The 21,113-nt window shown below is 34.7% G+C and overlaps 1 protein-coding gene across 4 annotated transcripts in view; it reads left to right on the top strand.

Moving 5' to 3' along the window:
* The window catches only part of pard3bb (par-3 family cell polarity regulator beta b), a 702,275-nt gene that overhangs the window by 582,444 nt on the left and 98,718 nt on the right, over positions 1-21,113 (top strand). For 3 of the 4 annotated variants that reach the window (XR_015499247.1, XM_087267579.1, XM_087267581.1), the window contains one exon: positions 1,782-1,902. Coding sequence is in view for 3 of the 4 variants with exons in the window: in XM_087267579.1 (XP_087123705.1) it covers positions 1,782-1,902 (121 nt within the window). In the remaining variant the exon portion in view is untranslated. The remainder of the gene's footprint in view (positions 1-1,781; positions 1,903-21,113) is intronic. The other variant, XM_087267580.1, reaches the window with a different exon arrangement.

The raw sequence follows: 21,113 nt of genomic DNA, 5'->3' as shown, positions 1-21,113 counted from the left end.
GCACTTAAACAAACACTGGTCAAAAGTTTTTTTTTTTCAGAAATAAGTGTTTTATGCTGAGCTGTTGCCCTTTTTTTAATCAATTTGGGTCTGTGATTAATCATTGCTAATGGTTCTTATTTGAATTAATATTGAAAAACCTTTCTTTTTTAATGAATGAAACATTTATTTATTTATTGATTTATTTTTTTATTATTGTTTTATTCATTATTGCTTTATATTGTGGTTTCTGTATGCTTTCAATATAATAAAATTTAGCTTTTAATCACTGGAATATTTTCTAAAATAATTTTTATATTTTATATTTTTAATTTTAATTTAATTTTATATTTTTAAATAGAAAATCATTAGAGTTTGTCTTTTTAGACATACAGTTGAAATCAGAATTATTAAACCCCCTTTGATTTTTTTTTCTTTTTCAAATATTTCCCAAATGATGTTTAACAGAGCAAGAATGTCTTGATTTATTTAAAAACAGCATTTAAAACAACACTGGTCCAAAGTTTGTTTCAGAAAATAGTGTTATATGCTGAGCTGTTGCCCTTTTATGATCAATTTGTGTCGGTGATTAATCATTGCTAATGGTTCTTATTTTAATTATTATTGAAAAACCTTTCTTTATATGTCTTTTTATACATTTTATGTTTCAGAGTAATTTGGTGAAGAGGAAGTTCAAAATAACAGCTTTTGAAACAATGTATTACTCTTTAACAAAATATAAGCTTTTTTTGCTGTAACTTTTTATCAATATATAGATCCTTAATGAATAAAAAGTTGTATTTATTTATTATTGCACTTTCATATGCTTTCAATATGATTAATTTCAGCTTTAAATCACTGAAATATTTTATATTTTTATATTTTATGTTTATTATTATTTTTTTATGTGTTTTATCACATATTCACTTATTTATTTTGTTTTACTTTTACTTTACTTTTACTTGATTTATAAAGCTCAATAAAACAACAGTTGTTGATCATTGTGTCATACATACCTTGGGTTACAAGTTATCAAAAATAGACAACAACAAATAAAACATATACAACCAACATAGCACAAAAACATTGAAAGCGTACAGCAGAAATGAAAATAGGCACTATAAAATCAGCTTCATGTAGTTAGAGTTTCCCTTTGAACAAGAATTCATTAGAGATTTTTCTAAAAGACAGTTGAAATTGAAGAATTATTAAACCACCTTTGATTTTTTTTTCTTTTTTAAATATTTCCCAAATTATGTTAAGTTTTCAAAGAAATTTTCACAGTATGTTTGTTAATATTTTTTTTCTTCTGAAGAAAGTCTTATTTGTTTTATTTCGGCTAGAATAAAATCAGCTATAATTAAAAAAAAAAAAAAAAACATTTTAAGGTCAAAATTATTAGCCCCTTTAAGCTATATATATTTTTTGATAGTCTACAAAACAAACCATCGTTATACAATAACTTACCTAATTACCCTAACCTGCCTAATTAACCTAGTTAAGCCTTTGAATATCAGTTTAAGCTGTATAGAAGTATCTTGAAAAATATCTAGTCAAATATTATTTACTGTCATCATGGCAAAGATGAAATAACTCAGTTATTAGAAATGAGTTATTAAAACTATTACGTTTAGAAATGTGTTGAAAAAAATCTTCTCTCTGTTAAACAAAAAATGGGGGAAAAAATAATGGTGTAATATTTCAGTTAATTATTCTGACTTCAACTGTAGTTACTGGATTGGCCTATTATTTGAACTAAGTGAGTTGTGTGTGTGTTTTTTTTTTTTTTTTTTTTTTTGCAGCAGTATGGACCGTATCCAGCAACTGAGAAGGGAGTATCTTCAGGCTCGTCGGGAGGGAACAGCTCCAGCATATGACGAGCTGGAGGCCCGACGGAGAGGAGCTGAGCATGACCCACACAGAGTAAGACATCAGACCCACACCAGCCTATAAAACAGTCTTTCAACACTCTTTTCTTCTCAGAGTTCACTTCTGACTTAATTAAACTGAGGTAATGAATGAAACTCTAAAACTATCGGCGCCGACATATAGTGCACTTTCGGGTGACCCAAGTTTAAGACCTGGCTTGCAGATTTTTCCCAGCTCCGTCTACTGTCATATTAAAAATGCCTATATATTTATATGTATAGCAATCCAAAACACTTAAAAAACACAAAACATTTTTGCACCGAGAAAGCAGTTTCTTCTTTATAAAAAGGGGTTATTGCTTAAAGTATAATTAAGTAGTATTGCAGTTTAAATGTAACATAGAATACAATTTTGGCATATTGAAAATATAAAAACTTGAAATATTGAACTACTTGAAAGACATGTTTAGCACCTCACAAGGTTTTGACACAATAGATAACCATAAATTGATACACATGTATAAAATGAAACAGGAGAAGAGGTATTCTATGATGTAATTTGTAGGTGTTAAGTGCAAAGATTTTGTTGTGCAAACTAGAACCAAACAACTTCAATGTTGTGATTTTCCAGAAATCATTCAAATATGCTGATTTAGTATTTTAAGTTAGACTAATTATTATTATTATTATTATTATTATTATTACTAATAATCTTAACATCCTTTATCCTATCACAAGCCTAAACATAACCTCCGCTGTTTTTCTGTAACCCCATACTTTCTAAGTCAAGTATACTTGCATAAAAAAGTTAGCAGACTTTACTTAAAAAAGTGAGTGGATCTGTTGCTTTAAATAAATTATTTGACTTTACGTGAAAGAAAAGTGTTGCTTTACAATTATAATTGTAAATTAACTGTAATAAATCACATTTTATACTGCTATAAGCAAAAAATATTGCAAATATGTAAATATAATATAACGTCAATATGTCAAGCATATATATATATATATATATATATATATATATATATATATATATATATATATATATATATATATATATATATATTTATTTTTTATTTTTTTTAAAACATATTTTTTTTCAAAATTGATTATGAAGAGAATCAGGTCTAGTCAAAGTTTGTTTGCACAATAGCTGAAGTTGTAATTCTAACGCCTTACACACTGTGTCAGTGTCAATGCTTGCCATTCACTTTGAATGGGTCACTTCAGCTGAACTGAATTGTGAATCCGTTGCTGCAGAAGTTTGGAACTCTCAACTTTTTTACGCGCCAACAGAATCGTCAGCCAATTGGATCGCTTTATGAAAATACCCCAGCTCAGACAGTAGATAATTGCCGTCTAATTTCATTGTTATGAGGATTGCATCCACCCCACCTTCAGGCTCAACCCCGTCAAGCATTGATGCTCACAAATGGGGCGTAAATGAAAGCAACACCGACACAAGAAGATTGCATACCGTGCTATATACTGTAAATAAACATGATGTGACTCAAATTACAAAAGCACATTTTCTTTGGATACTTTCAGATTTGCGTTTGATGCTTTCTCATCTACTGTTGTTTCTTACTGTTATCATTGTGTGTTTATTTTGTTATGAAGGAAAGCATGCTGCACATATTAATCCTTAAAGTACATCTCATTTACAATGCATCTTACATACTTTGATCTGTTTTTTTCCACTAAGTAAAAAGAAAAATAAGATCTTTCCCACCAGAATATCAGAGCATTCAGTGCTTAGAATTCACCATCCATCAGCAGAAAGTTAATTTTGCGCCTTACATTCACACCACTTTTACCTTTCCCTCAATCAGAGCAGATAATTGCCTCAGTATATCTCTATACATGCTCATTTCTGCAATACAGACTGGTAGAAACTTCCACCAAATGCATTGCTGCTTTTCTTTATTAGGATTGGGACAAACCGCCGTAATTTGTTTTCACTCAGAACACATAGTAATTCCCTTTGTGCCAGATCAATAGTTATACCTCTCAAATTCAAATGAGCTAACGTCTGTTTTTGTAAGAGCTGCGGCGAACAATGAAGCATCGCCGGCTGTGGGATTAGAGAGGCAGATCGAATTAAACTAACTCCAAACAGCAATCACCCAATCTAACGAGCCTGCTCATTAAGGTCGACACTGCATTTATTCGTTTGCTCGTCTGTGCTTATTTATCTATTTATTCAGTGCTAATTATTCAGCCGCTGAAGGAAACAAACACTCGCTGCGTCAAAGCAAAACAAAGTTATCAGTCGACGTTTTTTTTTTTCTTTGCACGGTGAAATGGTTTGGAAATGATCTTGGAAATGATGACAATCGCCTGAAGGTAGACATTCTCCATATCCTGCGACTTTTCACGCACCGTTGGAGAGACGTTCACAGAAGTTTCCACACCCTGTTCTGTGACTGTGATGTAGTCTAGACCTTGGATATAAATAATACTCCTCATGACAGACAAATTATGTCTGCCTATTGTTGCAGCTGCCTCTCGTCTGCGTTCAGATGGAGCCCTTTTATGGACATTTTTGTACATATCACACTCGATCGACCCGCACGGATGTTCCCCAGTAAACACAGAGAATTGAAAAAGACATTTGGTTCAGGATTAGTTTAGTTGGGCTTTTCCAAAAACTAGAACTGTTCAGCTCTTTCCAATGCAAGCCAATCGGTTTCACACAATCCTGCTTTCCAGTAAATGTTTGTCTGCCAGAGGATCCTGCGGTTGATGTCATGTTTTTTTTTTTTTATTATTATTATATTTTTTTTACATATGTGTGTGTTTTTATGTGTTAAGTTTCAAAATTTGTTGGTTTTAGACTGTCCTGTGAGTGTGTTTCAAGACTACAGTAGGGTTGATATGGAGTGTGTGTGTGTGTGTGTGTGTAGACATTGATTGATGACTGCTCGACCACTCTATGGATTTCTGTGCTGACTCAGTGACTGCATTGCTCAAGCATGACTGCGGTATAGTCTTGGTGACCACAAGTTCACTTGTGAGGACTACTGACGTTCAGATGAAATTAGGTTTTGGCTTTTTTAATACTGGTATCAAAAAATGGATCAGCTCCAAAAAAACAGAGCTGCTGCCTTATGAAAAAGAATTATATTTTTTTATTAACAGATACAATGGGAAAGTAGACTAGTATGTTGCTAAGCTAATGGTATGCCACATCCAAATCACACACTTGTAGAGTGTATTTATTCTATTTACTTCACCAATCCACTTATGCTTTTTTGTGTGGCCTAATGTTTAGAGAGCTGGACTTGAAATCGAAGGGTTGCAGGTTCGATTCCTGGTACTGGCAGGAATTGAAAATGGGGGAAGTGAATAAACCACACTTGGATGGGTTTAAAGCAGAGGATCAGTTTCATGTATAGGTAAACATACTTGACAATACACACTTTGCGTCTAAAAGTATGCTTTATATACAGTTTGGGTGAAATGTAACTAGGCAATAATTATTTTTAATAATAATAACTTTTAAAATCACTGAAGTCATGGTAAAAGCAGTTTCTAAATAGACAGTAGTAAGTATTTTGTATTTCTTGTATTTATAGTCCAGCAACCAAGTAAGGCAGTGTTATGGTGCGTTCATACCAGACGCGGATGAAGCACACAGCACGAGTGATTTATATATTAAGTCAAAGCAAAGAAGTGAACAGACATCCTGCATAGCGATCCTGCAAATCACTCGAGTTTGAAAAAACCAACTCAGTTAACCAATCAGAAGCTCGCTACTGTAGGGGCATGATTATGACGTAGTGCTTGTTGTTGGTGTCCCGAGGGGAGATCCTCTTGTCGACGCCGGAAACAGCTCATAAAACTGGGCTCTGCTCAATCTGAACCACCGCTGAAAGCTTTCATCCTCCAGATAAGGCTTCTGGAGAAGTCAATGAACTCACAGAGCTGGGTGCACCTCTGAAAGAATCAAGTGGACCCTGAAACAGCGCCGAACAAATATACACTGTTTTTCAGCCTTCCTAAAGCACATAAACACAACTACTCTCTCAATAAAATCCATGTTAGCCATTTAGCATCAAAGCGAGATGCCCGCCCATGATGCGAATCCGCATCTAATGTAAAGTGAATTTCACATGTGAATGAAGCTAATTTGTGCAGATGAAGTGGGTAAACTATGTGCAAATAGCATGATTTATTTGCAAATGTCATGTGTGGTGTGAACACAACATCAGATATATAGACTGTAAGTGTGTATGTGTTACCATTTTTACTTAGATATATTTATTAATTATTTTACAGACATTAATTTTATGTTAAGTATGAAGCACAACACAATGCAGTCAACATTCCAAGTCAGAGGTGTCCAAACTCAGTCCTGGAGGGTCAGTGTCCTGCATAGTTCATCTCCAACTTGCTTTAACACCTGCCAGGAAGTTTTCTAGTATATCCAGTAAGAGCTTGATTAGCTCCAGGACACCGGCCCTACAGGACAGAGTTTAGACACCCCTGTTCTAAGTAAATAACTTATTAAATAATGTAGAAATTAATTATTTAGCATTGATTATCAATAATAATAAGAATAAATGTTGCTTCAGATATACATCATACTATTACTATCTTCTTATTAATACTTTTTTTTAAATCAGCTTTTCCACAAAACAATGACATTGTAAGCGATAGAAACGTATACTATATTATTATTCTGTTATAATACAAATTTTGCTTTATTTTTAGTAATATATGCAAATCATTTGTGATTATTTGAATTGTGAGATGAACAAAAATAAATAAATATAAAAAAGTGTGCCGACCTTAAACTTTTGAATGAAAAATGTAGGAAATTCATATAATACTGAGGGCAAATGCATCTAGCCAGAATAACTATCTTCGTAGGCGGTATAATTTCCCTGCCTCTTCATGTTGGGAGTGTGACTTCAATGCCTTAAAATGCTACCCTAAAATACTGCTTACGTAGGCAGCACACTAGGGTTTGGAACAGAACAAATGTGAGTGTGTCCTTTAGAAGGTATACTGTACCTGCAATTCTGTGCCATCTTGGACTCTTTCCTGTAGCTCAGCTGCTAAACAATACCAAGGTCATGGATTTGATTCCCAGCGAACATTCATACTGTGAAAATACCTTGAACTCACAGCAAGTGGCTTTGGATGAAAGTGTCTGGCAAGAGCATATTAAATGCAGAAGTGTATAATGCATTTATAAGGAAGTCTGAAGATAGCAAAGGAAGTTGAAAGGCTTAAAGGCAAATACTGTTGCTGTCTTGCGGGTTCTGCGCTGTTCGTTCCTCAGATGTTGAGATAACATGCACGACACGCTGTCTGTGTAACACACAATTATGTTATGTGTTGCCTGCAGTGTCTAATGTTTCCATAAACTATTTTTACCCGGTTAAAAAATGCAAGCAAATGGGCTTCAGGATTTAAAAGGAAGGCTGTTTGAGTTTTCAAAGGCTCCCCTTCATGGAATCAGTCATGAGAAGTCAACCGATGAGCCGTGGAGAGGCGTCTAAATAGCATCCTAAAATATATGTGGTAGACTTGTGACTGTTTATAGGGCCTGTAAGGCAGTTAAAGTTGGTATGATGATGCTCCGACTGCTATGGTCCTAATGAGAGCTAGACAACAGCCAAGAGCCAATGCTGGCAGTATTTACCAACACCATCTATATCTCTTCCCTCAGTGAGGATTGATGCTGTCCATGAGAAACTACCCTCACAAATCTGTCAAAGCGTCTCTCTTGCTCTGAGGACCAACCGCTGTTTCCTTTCTTTAAGCTGGGACTCAATCCAGATCCTTCTCCAGCACACGTCAACAGCTGCATCTCCTGTTCACACAATGAGAAAATACCCCAGAAATACAGTTTTCCCGTAACTGCTTTTTTTTTCAAGTCACACGTTCATAAAACCGTCGCCAGCAGTGAAATATTTTCCCTTGAAATACTAGCGGAGAATATTTGTTTAATATTCTCCAGTCGGGTGCTGGATTTCACCGGGTTTCTTTAGTTGTGGTTTGATCAAGATTTGCTCCAGCCTTCGTGTGCTTTCCCATTTTCCTCAGCAGGTTTTGGACCTCAAGTCTGTGCGTATCGTGGTAGTCGCACTTACAAAGACGCTCTGGCATTTCTCTGGCACCCATTTGCACTAGACACTTTCTTATAATCACTTCATATCTCTAAAAAACTTTGTGCGTTTCCGATTGTGCTTCACACAGGTGAGTGGGCTGTACAAACCACTTGTAGAAACACACTTCTTTCTAAAAGCACCCAAAATGTTTCTTAAACTGAATCTTTCCAGACTCAATAAGGAAAACAGTGTTTACTTGTGAATGAACCACAGATTTTATTGCATTACTTTTGTTTTCTTAACCTTTGTGCATTGTTAAATATTTACTACCCTTTTGATATCTTCTGGATGAAAACATCCACTAAATTAAACTGTTGTAAAAATGCATCAGATAAATATGTATATGTTTTATTTTTTTGCAAAAATATAATAATCAATTTCAGTCCTCATCAAAACTACTAAATTGTATAGAAAAATACAGGATTTTAACTCTTTAAATGATAAGTTCACAAATGATGTCACTGATTTGGTGAAAAAAGCACACAAAATTATGTATTTTCAATCTAAAATCTTATAGTGGACTGGATTTTTATTTTATTTTTTACCTTTTATCAGTCTTGGATATGTAAGCGATTATCGGTTTGATGCGTTGTTAGGTTATCCTTTTTTTTCCCCCTAATTTACTGTTGGTGGCTGTTTGCACCGTTGACTTCCATTATAAGCACATTTGAAGGTGCATAAATACACATTCTTTGTTTTTATTTACCCCATATAGTTCTGAGAGCTGAGATGCAAATAAAGTTTTTCTCAGACACATCAAGGTAAATGCGTAAAGGTCATGCTCACACACTCAGATACACATACACACACTTTAGTTTGCTGTTATACCCCATATAAATTCCAGAAATGATCTAATTTTTCTGCACAGGCATATCTAAATGGTTAATGGTGCCAAATGATGATCAGTAAAAATTACAAATTACAAATTTTATTTCTCCTCCAACTGGGAAAACCATCAACAATCAAAAAGTTCATAATTATATGGAGTAATGGTTTTGTAATAAAAACATGTGGTTATAATGGAAGTCAAAGGAGCAAAGATGTCCAAGACTTTAATAAAAGGTAAAAAAAAAATCCAGTTCACAGTTTCTTTTTTTTTTTTTATATTGAAATTACGTAATTTTTGTTTTTTTTCACTAAATCAATGACATAATTTATGAATTTGACAATTAAAATGTTAAAATCACATAATTTCCAAAGCAATTTAGTAGTTTTGGACTAAGGTTGATTAACAGATTTATGCAAAAAAAAAAATTATTACTAAAAAAAAAAATATTGATCTGATACATTTTTGCAGCTGTTTAATTTGGTAGATGTTTTTCCCCCTAACATAACAAAAGGGTAGTAAATATGCCCAGAGTGTAAAAATTCTAAGAATTTTCTCAAAATATGTCAAAATATTTTCACCAAAAATCATTCTGCTTGCTGAAACACAGAGAAAGTTGTGGCCGAATTAAGACACAAAATCAACCCAGAATGGATTAAAACATCCCCAGCAGTACATAAGGGTAAAGGGTTCTCTTAACCTTAAATATATTTTTTGCACAATTTTGTTCTGCATTATGCAAATTACTTGTATACTCTGTTAAGTCTATAGGTAATAGGTAGTGTCAGACAGAATCTGTGGACATTTTTTTGCCATTTTTTAATAAAAAATTTTGTAAAAAATCTGCAGATTAATGTAAAATGATTTTTTGAATATCATACTGTAACTAAAAACCTAATATATTAAATTAAAAAATTATACTTTGTTAACTTTTATTTAATGTTTATCCAATTAGATTTTGGTAAATAAAGCTAGTCTCTCATATAATATATCTACTAAAAGACAGAAAATATGACTTTACAAACCGTATTGTAAATAAATCAAATGAACACTTTCATATTGGTCAATATTATTTCTGCAATTTATGTAAAAACTAAATAAATATACATTTACACACATTTAAGTAAGTAAATAAGCTAATGTAATGTAAGTAAAAATGTAGTGTAAGTAAATACACTCAACAATGATTTTGTGTGGGCCTAGTTTAAGTGTACTCAGAATAAGTGTATAGTTAACTATACATAGTATTGACCATCCATTATGCAAAGATTGATAGAGAACTTCCGATTTAGTTGCCTATGGGAGAAATGATTAGAAATAATAAAGGCAGAAAATGGTCAAACTATTTGCTTTACAAATAAGTATGTAAACATAAATGAGAAAAATATAATAACAAAAAATATCAGTTTGCAACATCAAGTACTGTAGCAGAACGAGCTATTTTTAAAGTCTAAAAATCAATGGAAGTGGATGAGAGCTGAAGTCTCGAACCAAAAAGATTCCAATAGCTGCACCAGCTCATACGTGAAAAATAAGGTCAATATGTATGGTTAGATTACCATTCTAGTATTGTAGCTATTGTGTTGGTTTTAAAAATTGCTCTTATTTCCAGTATTGTTTATCTTTCTGCTTATATTTTTTTTAAGTAGCACCGTAGTCCTGCAAGGACTCAACATTTTGTTCTATTTTATGGCCACACATGTTGTGAAATGACAATAAAGCTCAACTTGACTTGACTTGAAAGTCAAGGTTGATTCGGGCGTAAGAAGGACAGGATGTGATGTGACTCTTTGATGTTGGTTTTGAATCCCAGTTCGAATATAAAAGCAGGTTTGAAATTAGCAACATGCTGTCATGAGACCCAGCTGAGGGCTTTAACAATGAGCAGCTTTAGCATTTAGGTTCCTGTCTGCTGAAATCACTGCTGTGCCATGGCCAGCCATTGTCAACTTTTTTTCCTCTCTGGGAGCCATACAAACCACAGAGCTGAAGGGGAGACAAAGAGAGACACGTTAGACTCGGGGAAACCCTAATAAGTCAGCAACTCCTTCCACTGCGTCCACCCTGCTGTCTAAACTCAGCAGCATCAGGGCAGTAGAAGCCAGATGTGGAGATGTTGGAGGCCTGTCAGGAGGATCTGGTGTAACTTGCCCTTTAAATGTCCAGACGCATTGGGTTTTTAGAAGAAACCTCACAAGTGCCTTTGCCAGGTGGAAATTGACGCTGATTCATCATGCAAGTGTCTGGGTAACTTCAGTCTGATTGCTGAAGTCAGCCTGAGTGTAGACTAGAGGAGTACCATGAGGGCTGAGGCTTTTCTTGGTTAACTGTTCAGAGTGAAGTCATGACCAAAATCACATCTGGTACATTGTGTGGTCTGTCACATTGGTCTGTCTATCTAACGATGTGTTTATCTGTTTATATCTATATCCAAGTTTGTCTCTAAATCTGTTTGTACCTATCTTCCTATTTGTCGAACTGTTTCTGTCTGTCTGTCTGTCTGTCTGTCTGTCTGCCTGTCTATCTGTCTGTCTATCCGTATATAAAGAGTGTAGATGCAAAACCCTTTAAGGCCGCATTTACACTGCACTGTTCAAGTGACTCAATTCTGATTTTTTTTTTTTTCCATGTGGCACAGATCGAATATGGCCCATGTACGGGTAAGCAGGAACAAATCACATGGATTCCGATTTACTCAAATCAGATTCAGGCCTTGTTTATATGTGGAAATTTATCCGATATGAATCGAATCTGTGTTCTCGTGTCTGCAGTGTAAGCTGTTTTTTACCTGTCAATGTGAGTTGCACGTCATTAAAAACCGCAGCGAATGACGCAAGTCTGACACTTTCATTTCAGAACAGACTTCAGCAGAGTCCCAAACCTTAAATCTCATAAACCAGGACTTAAACAGCTTTATATTGTCATATAGCACAGGTATTTAAGCATGTTAATGAGAGCGATAGAGCGCCATGTCTGCCACATAACCAATATAAACTAATATAAAACTGGTGCATAGGTACATCATGTGCATAAATCATGCCATGGACATTACATTAAGATGCCTAAAGGTTTTAAAAAGCCTATATATCAAAGGAGGATGGACAAATAAGAACCTTTCTGTCATAAACTATAGTAAAACAGCTTGTCAAAAGCTGCGAACAGATTACATACAGGAATAGTGAAAAGAGCACTCTGTTAGTCAGCGCCCACTCTTTTTTTTTCTGGACATTGCGCCTTTGCCGTGTGCTGTGTAAATGCAGATCGATACGAGTCACTTTCAAAAAATGGTGTAAGCAGGTCATCAAAAAAATGTGATACAGTCACAAAATCAGAATTGACCATCAAGATCTGCAGTGTAAATGCAGCCTATAAGTGCTGTCTGAAATTTCCACAAAAATATATCATTTTTTCAGCCTCCTATGTTTTTGTTGGGTTATTAGCACTTTAAAGACCACAAATAGAACTTGTTCTTTGTCATAAAAAGGAAATGACTGAACTTCTGTCTGTCCGTCATGTCACGTCATGCCACCTCACATCACATCTGTTCTGTTCTGTTCTGTTCTGTTCTGTTCTGTCCATCCGACTGTCACATCACGTCACATCTGTTCTGTCTGGCACGTTACGTCATATCACATCACATCTATCTGTTCTGATCTGATCTGTTTTTTCTGTTCTGTTCTGTACGTCACATCACGTCACATGACATCTATCTGTTCTGTTCTGTACGTCACATCACATCTATCTATTCTGTTCTGTCTGTCTGTCTGTCAATCTGTCTGTCTATCTATTTTTCTTTCTATCTATCTATTTATCTATCTATTTATCTATCTATCTATCTATCTATCTATCTATCTATCTATCTATCTATCTATCTATCTATCTATCTATCTATCTATCTATCTATCTATCTATCTATCTATCTATCTATCATCTATCTATCTATAAATTATCTGTCTATCTATTCTGTCTTTCTGTGGATCTATCTTGTCTGTGTCTGTCTGTCGATATGTCTGTCTGCCTGCATGTCTTTCTGTCTATCTATTTATTATGTCTGTCCATCCGTCCGTCCGTCAGTGTGTCTGTCTATTATGTCTGTCTGTCTGTCTGTCTCTCTGTCTTTCTATATATTCTGCCTGTCTGTCTATTCTGTCTGTATATATGTCTGTCTGTCCATCCGTCTATCCGTCTGTCCGTTCGTCCGTCCGTCCGTCTGTCTATTTTGTCTTTCTTTCTATCTAGTGTCTCTCTCTGTTTGTCTGTCTGTCTAATTGTATATGTAATAAAGTTCACGGCCCTTTGGCCGCTGGGAAGAAGGAGGCGGAGAACCGACGCAGCTTTAAAATATTTATTAATACCAGTGACGGCAGCTCCTCACGGAGACTGCCGTCAAACTGAAAGCAAAAGTAAAATATGTCTGGGCCCGGTCCTCTCTCGGCTTCCTCTGCCATCATTCCTCCTTTTATGGTCCATAGCTCCTTCCGTGGGATCCGAGGCATGTGCGCACCGCAGGTGTATCCACTTACGCAGTGGCCTCACTCCGTTCCCACGGCTCTCGGCCACGCCCCCTACCCACAGTATACAATTGTAAAGCTTGTAATGACAACATTTCAAGTTTTGTCTGATACATTTTTCTCTTAAAAACATTTCTTGTCATTTAAGCCACACTTGCTTGAATTCAAATTGTAATTTTGAATAGCAAACAATTAATATTTCAAGTTCAGTTTTCAGTTAAGTTCGTGCTTAGTTCAGGTTTAGAAGCTGCACAATCCTGCCTTAAATTTTAAATGTCTTTTTTCCTCGCAAGAGGACTGCAAGTCTTGATCAAGTGTGTCTTTTGGGACAGGGCAATAATGTGCACTCTACCTCCAATTGTGTTCACAATGAAGCTAACCAAGCATGAAGCTAGCCAAGTCCAGAGTATGTGGTCACCCTCAGACCACCCACCACAAACAAGCACAGTTTGGGTGTTTGATCAGATCGGGTTTCTTCAAGAGTTTCTATCTCAAATCATTATGGTTTTGGAAAACTTTCCAGTAAAACAATATATGAAGCCCAGTTCAGTGTTTAAGAATAGTCATTGCCGCTCAGATTTTCCTGAGGGATAAATCTATATCTTTCTTCTACTGTAAATCATGCTTTAACAATGGAAAGTAGAAAAAGCTACTGTCTATCATATATTATGACATCTGGGGCTGGTTATTCAATGAGAAACCAAATAGATTATTGCATAAATTCCTTCTATGAGGTTAAAGGCAAGTCTGGGGTCAATAAAACAGTTCATAAGCCATGCTGTTTGAAATACAGTACTTCTGTTCATTATTAATCTGCAGAAATAACCTTAAGGGCATCCCAACCACTACAAATTTGGTTCAGCCATGTGACATAAGTTTGAGGTCTGTCTGTTTGGTCTGTCTGCTTGGCTTAACAGTAGCAGATGAGAGTGAATTTAAAAAGCCTGTTTAAAATATATATTTAAAAATTGATTTTAGTTATAACAGCCAACCAAAATGAAAGTCTTAGCATCTGATTTCAAAAATGCGTTTTAGTTTGTAAGGTAGTGTACTTTGTTGTTCTTTTAAGTGGATCTGAACTTTCGATTTCACCTTGACCTCAAACAAAATGGCCACCCGTGGGAGAGAGTTGAACTCTGCGGTAATTTGCGAGTGATAATCTGCCCTCTTGATCACCGCATGGCTGTGATGAGATTAGAGGGCTGGATAATTCATTTCCAGCCTGATTTTCCTCTTAATTGACTTTAATGGCTTTTTTTCTGTGTGCTGGCAACTGAGGCGGTTGAACGACCTGCTGTTGTTTCTCAGAGGTTTCTCACTCCTATAGAGCAGGCTTTGTCCTTTGAATCCAGCTTACCCTGCAATAACACATTCAGGATTTGACAAAATTGACATTAATACATTAATTTCGACAAATTCACAATCCTTACTGATGAGTAAAATGTGCAGCAATTATAATACACTTTTCTAAAAATGTATTTTCCAAGTCTCTGTCAAGTTCATTTCAAAGTTGCCTACTTTGTAAAAGAACCAGGTTAATAAAAGGGAAAAAGTAGATAATCAGTACATTTTGTGTGTAAGTTAGAAGTTGCAGCATTTTTAAAACTGATTCAGTGTTTCCTGTGCCCATGATTCATTTAATAATGCATGTTTTCATGATATATATGCTCAGTTTCTCCTTAAAACATTCCATGTTTATAATTATATACATTTATGACCAATGAATCATTGTGCTAATGAATCCAGTCTATGCTCTGGATCTGGGCAGCAGTTTATTAATTAGTGACCTTTGAGCTTGATTACTGCTGCAGATCATGGGAAACTCACTTGTTCTGTTTCTTCTCTATTGCATCATGCCTTTGTGTGTTCAATTTGCCTTCAATTGACTTTAGTCTTTTTTTAGTATTGTTTTAATGAGCATTTTATGTTTAATAAATGTAAAAAAAAAAAAAAAGTCAAATCAAACAGTGATGTGTGATGTGCTTTTTTCTAAAAATACAATAAACCCACATGAAACAGGACAGCAGTGAGAAATCGGCAAAAAATGTGTGATGATCTTAGAGATCATCATATCCACATTATAAGGTCATCAAAATGGCAAAGTAATTTGATTATTAAGTATACAGATCTGGTCTTGTGAGAGTATGTTAGAGCTTGCAGCTCATTATCTTTGGGTGAAGCAAAAGATCAGCATAATCCTGAATGTTATTTAAGCACTCATTTCATGTTTTCTGCAGGAATTGGTGCAAACATCACATCCTTTGGATTTTTATCACATTTTTTCATCACATTACCCTATGGTCATGAAGCTTTCATTGAAATTAATTGAATATAGCCAATATTAATGAAAACTTTAAAATAGTAGTCCCAAACTAGTTTTTGATTAACTTTTGCTCTTCATCATTTAATGTTTGTTTTGCTTGAGATGAAGTGAGATGAGGTGAGATACATTTTATTTGGTCACACTTTATTTTGATGGTTCGTTTGTTGAATTTCTACAGGTCAACTAATTCTCATTAGATTATAAGTAGACTGTTGGGTTAGGTTTAGTGTAAGTTGACATGTACTTGCAAAGTTTCTTATAGTCAGTTAAATGTCTGTTGAAGGCGCAGTATCAATAGATATTAAGCAGGGACTCTACTAATGCTCAAATGGACCATCAAACCAAAGTGTTACCTTTTATTTTGTAACAAAATAGTTGTGACTGTGTTGATTTATCTGTAAGTAACATGACTAGCCTGTATTTTTACTTGGATACCCGACTGACAGCCTACACGCATGCTCTATCATTGCATCAGATTTTTGATGATACAGACATAATTTCTCTATCGTGTTTTCAAGGCCCTGGCTTGAATTCAGTGAAATGTTCTTTGATCTGTAAATAATCTGTTCAGTAATTGTTTAAAGACAATTCTGCTGTTGCTGCTGCTTATAAAAAGATAAACTATCTTTCTCAAAGTGCCGTGCTTGTGAAAGAGGCTATTCTTGTGTGCGTGAGCACCTGTTGCATGGTGCGCCTCCAGTCTGTCAATGAAACTGTTCACGTTTTACTATTTTCTGCATTTCTCTGATTAAAAAAATAGGTCACACTTTATTTTGATGGTCTGTTTGTTAAATTTAATTTGCATTGCATCTAAATGCCAACTAATTCTCATAAGATTATTAGTAGTAATAATCTTATGGGGTTAGGGTTGGTTTTAGAGTTAGTGTAAGATGACATTTACTTTTAAAGTTTCTTATAGTCAGTTAAATGTCTGCTGAAGGAGCCACACCAACAAAGATATTAAGCAGACAGTGTGTTAATACTCAAATGAACCATTAAAATAAAGTGTCACCAAAAATGAACTTAAAAAAAATATATTGATCAGTCCATGAGCAGCTTCAGCTGTGTGTGTGTGTGTGTGTGTTTGCAATCAGACAGGATCTAGGCCAGGTGTGTGAGTGGTGCATGACTAGATCTTTTAGTTTTGTTGCTGTCAGATTTGTAGTTTGTTAACGAACAGGCTGGATCGCTGGTGATCGTAACAGTGAGGACTAAAAGAAAGTGTATCATCAATTCAAATTCCAAGATACATGTACTGGGACATCAATTCAATCTCTGCACCATGAGTAGAGCCAGACACAATTTGTGGACATTTTTAGCTATTTATGCTGAGAATTTTGTAAAAACATCTACGGATTTATGCAGAATCATTTTGGGAGTATTATAACTAAAAACTTAATATATTAATTAAAATACCTTTTTAACTTTTATTGAATGTTTACAATGCAAATCCAATTACTGTAGATGCACTTATTTGGTAAACAAAGCAAGTCTCTCATATAACATATCTACTAAAAGACAGAAAATATTACTTTACAAACTGTAAATAAATCATATGAACATTTTCATATTTGTTAATAATATTACTGAAATTTATTTAAAAACAAAATAAATTTTAGTTTTCACACATTTACACAAGTACTGTAAGTAAATAGACTCAATGATAGGCAAAAAATCTGCAGAAAAAATCTGTAGACCATGAATGGACGCTAACTTAGACTATCAAAAAAAAAAAGAGCTAAAATGAGTTTTGAAAAATGAACAACTGCATTTATTCTAGCTGAAATAAAACAAATAAGACTTTCTTCAGAAGAAAAAATATTATCCGACAAACTGTGAAAATTTCCTTGCCCTGTTAAACATCAGTTGAGAAATATTTAACGTAGTGTGGCTTTGCTCCACTTACCCAATAAAGTATGTGTTGTTCACATGTCTAAAATATTCTGAAGCAGCAATGCTGTTTTGTACTGTCGTATAAGATTCCCGCTTTTTTAAAGAAAAAAAAATAATAAATTTTATATATATATATATATATATATATATATATATATATATATATATATATATATATATATATATATATATAACACATTAATGTACATCGGTAACTCGCTAGTAACTTTTTTAATGTATGTTCCTGTAAGAAAACATTGCAAATAATTAGAAATCCGACGACCTCAATAATCAAACCCTTGGGAACATGTGTGCTCAGAACCAGTTTACAGTGATTTTGGTCTCTGGACTCCTCTCAAGTCTCGGTGGACTTCTACATTCCGATCGCTTGCCACTGAACCACGTCATAGCTTATTACCTTAAGTTAACTTGATTACAACTCTTCTCGACACTCACACCAGCAAAGATGTGCTACGCTACTCCTCGCCACTTATTGCCGGCTCTCATTTAAAAAATGAATTACTTCCGGCTACTTTGATGCTCTCGCCACTTTCGGTCTGAACGTACAGTTATGCACTTGTAAAATGAACCTAAATGTTGAGTTGTCTTTTAACATTTTGGATTTCAATGAAAATTAAACACCCATATTGAAAGCATAATTTTGGAAAATGCAGTGTGTATTTTGTGAAACACATTTCCATAGTAAAACCAGACACAGATATTTGGAGTGAAAGTGTGCAGTTAATGTTGCAGGACAAAATGTCCAAATGTCATTTCATTTTTACCACAGACTTGATTTTTTCTGTGAAATTTAACAGCCTCACTATAAAACCTCATAGGACAATCTCAAGGGAACCAACTGTGAGTTATTTTCCAGATTCTGATGTCATTCCTAAACTACATTTTTTTTTAACTATGTGAATGGACTAATAATGTTTAATAAATACTACAGCGTTCCAATAAATGTCAATTTTGATTTCATGATGACTTTAAACTATATTAATGTCTGATAATATGTCGGCTGACTCACTTAGCAATAGCTCACTTACAATAGTTCTAAATATAGAAGGTGATTGACAAATTTGCTCTGAATTATGGCAGAGTTCCACTACTGTTCTAGCTGTCTTGATTTATCTCAATGTGGATCAGAGCAACACGCTTTAATCCCCCGCACTCCTGTTTATATTCTCAGACAGCATGTTGTTTTACCACAGCAGTCGGTCCTCACTTCAAAACGCCTTACATCACAAGGCGTCAGAGAGAAAGTGATAAAGACAGATGAGGGTTGTTATCCTCTCCCTCTGCCTCTCACGAGCCGCTTTAGGGGCAGATGTGGAGCCTTGGTAACCCCTCTGACGATGATGTAACTATGTCTGAACAGAGGTCACAACCCCACCGATATTCATTACCTTCCTAGACAGGCCTAATGGAGCCTTTCTCTGTCTAACAGGACTGGAATGCATGTCTAGTGCAGAGGAGACACTCAGACGGGTAGCATGACGCCGTCTCGGTGTAAATACAGCAGCAGTATCCATGTTTATGAACATTTTTGCTATGTAGTAGGCGTCAAGTGATGCAACTTGTGATGTAGGTCTCATGGCAGTGACAACATGCAGAGTATATCCAGATTATGTTTATACAACATTCAATTACAATAAACAGAACATAAGTTTGTACAGTCATTAAGTTGTTAAATATTGACAATAAGTTCCTACCCAAACAATAAACTATTTAGTTCATCACAGAACGGTTTCCATTATAAATACTAATAAATACCATTACAATCATTATTGAATTCTTACCACCAGTATATTTTAATCGCTTCAGTGTGTTTTGAGACATATTCCCTTAGGATTTTATTTGTTTTAACATCTCACCAACAGAAGGCAAAATAATTGACAGTTGAGATGCAAAAGACTGTTATAGTTTCCATTAAAACCAATTTAATTTTCATTAAAACCTCTATAAATTCTATGAGGCTTTGCATTCTTTTTTCCAGGGGAGTACTTTCAGATATACACCGCCGTTACACTGCACTTTGCCCCATAGACTTCCATTCATACACATGTGACCGCCATGCGGCAGTCTGGAAGGTCGTGCGACAAGCTTCACAGGTCGCTGAATTTCAAAGTTCAAGCTTGGTGAACTCTGTCCTTTGAAATCGCATCAAATGATTGTGTGAGACCAATAGAAGATTAAAACTTGACCGCTATGTAGAAAAATTGAAAATATGGAGCAAATGTCCAATCATCTTGTTTTATACTACTCCGTTTGGCAGCTACGTATGAGAAAATGTTGCATGCTTAGACTCTAGCAGTCTTTGACTGTCGCTAAAAGCCAAAGAGTACATTTCTAGGACCATGGGACATGTGTTTTAAACCTTTCACATGCAAGTTTTAAATCCTCTGCCAGCACCCCTGCATGAGTTATTTAGTAACATTAAAATTATTTCTCTTTACAATATCATACTGTATAAGTTTGTCATTTGACACACTGTTACGCCAATGATTTAGTCACTAGTTATTTATTTTCCCCTTTTCTGCAAATATTGACTCGTCATATTTAACCCTCTGGGGTCTGAGGGTGTTTTGGAGCTCTGGAGAAGTTTGGACATGCACTGACATTTGTGTTGTTTTCAGTATCCTAAAAACATATAAATGGCTAAAGTATAATAACACTGTAAACAGCACAAGTTTGGCCACAATAATACCTAAACAAAATGTTTGTATGTGTTTGTGTTTTCGAGAAAGAAACGTTTAAGCGTGGTTAGTAAAAAACTAAAAATTAGAAGTCATTGAAACAAGGCACTGAAACACACATAGAACATTTGTGCACAAGACTTTTGAGAACTGGATCTTGTGGCCTAGTGATTTTGCTTCAAAATGATGTGAGAATCATCTTGTTCACTTGCTCACAGAAAACAATAAAATGAATGAAAATTTCTAAGTCACTTTCTGTGTAAAATTGGTTTACGGGAGAAGGCGTCAACTATCATTACACCTGAGAAGACAAAGACCTGCATAATGAGCTGCATAATGAGCCTCAGACAGGTATGTGACTAAAAGGGAAGAGTTTCAAGAAGGAATCAAAAGAAAGTTCATTTAATTTTTTGTTTGCAGTTTATTTAAAATATATTAATCACACAAAATAACTGGAGATACACTTGTGAGAGTCAGTACACTCTATAAAACTCTGCAAACTTTATAAACTAGCATATAGCGAATCTACTGAAAAAGTTATTTGTTAATTAAGAGTTTCATTGCAAAACGAGATATATCCATTTTGAGAAATGTTGGTTATTTGACATTATTACTTAAGACATCAACAGTCAAGTTTATTCACAATTATTATACATCAAACTATTACTTTAGCTCAGTGAAGTTCAGGAACACAATGTTCTTCAAATCCAGGATATTTTTATTTAAACTTATGCCCATAAATAGTTCATAATAAGTAAAAAAAAAAACATGTCAAAATGCAACATATTATCTTAACATTGTCAAACATCTCAAATTGGTTAAAAAAAACAATACATCATAAATATATGGAATAGTATATACAAAGACTGAATAATAATATTGAGATTCT

Source organism: Danio rerio, chromosome 9 (genome assembly GCF_052040795.2).
Source record: "Danio rerio strain M-AB ecotype USA chromosome 9, GRCz13ab, whole genome shotgun sequence".
Classification (NCBI taxonomy): domain Eukaryota; kingdom Metazoa; phylum Chordata; class Actinopteri; order Cypriniformes; family Danionidae; genus Danio; species Danio rerio.
The sequence above is the reverse complement of the archived record's forward strand: the minus strand, read 5'-3'. Positions and strand labels throughout refer to the sequence as shown.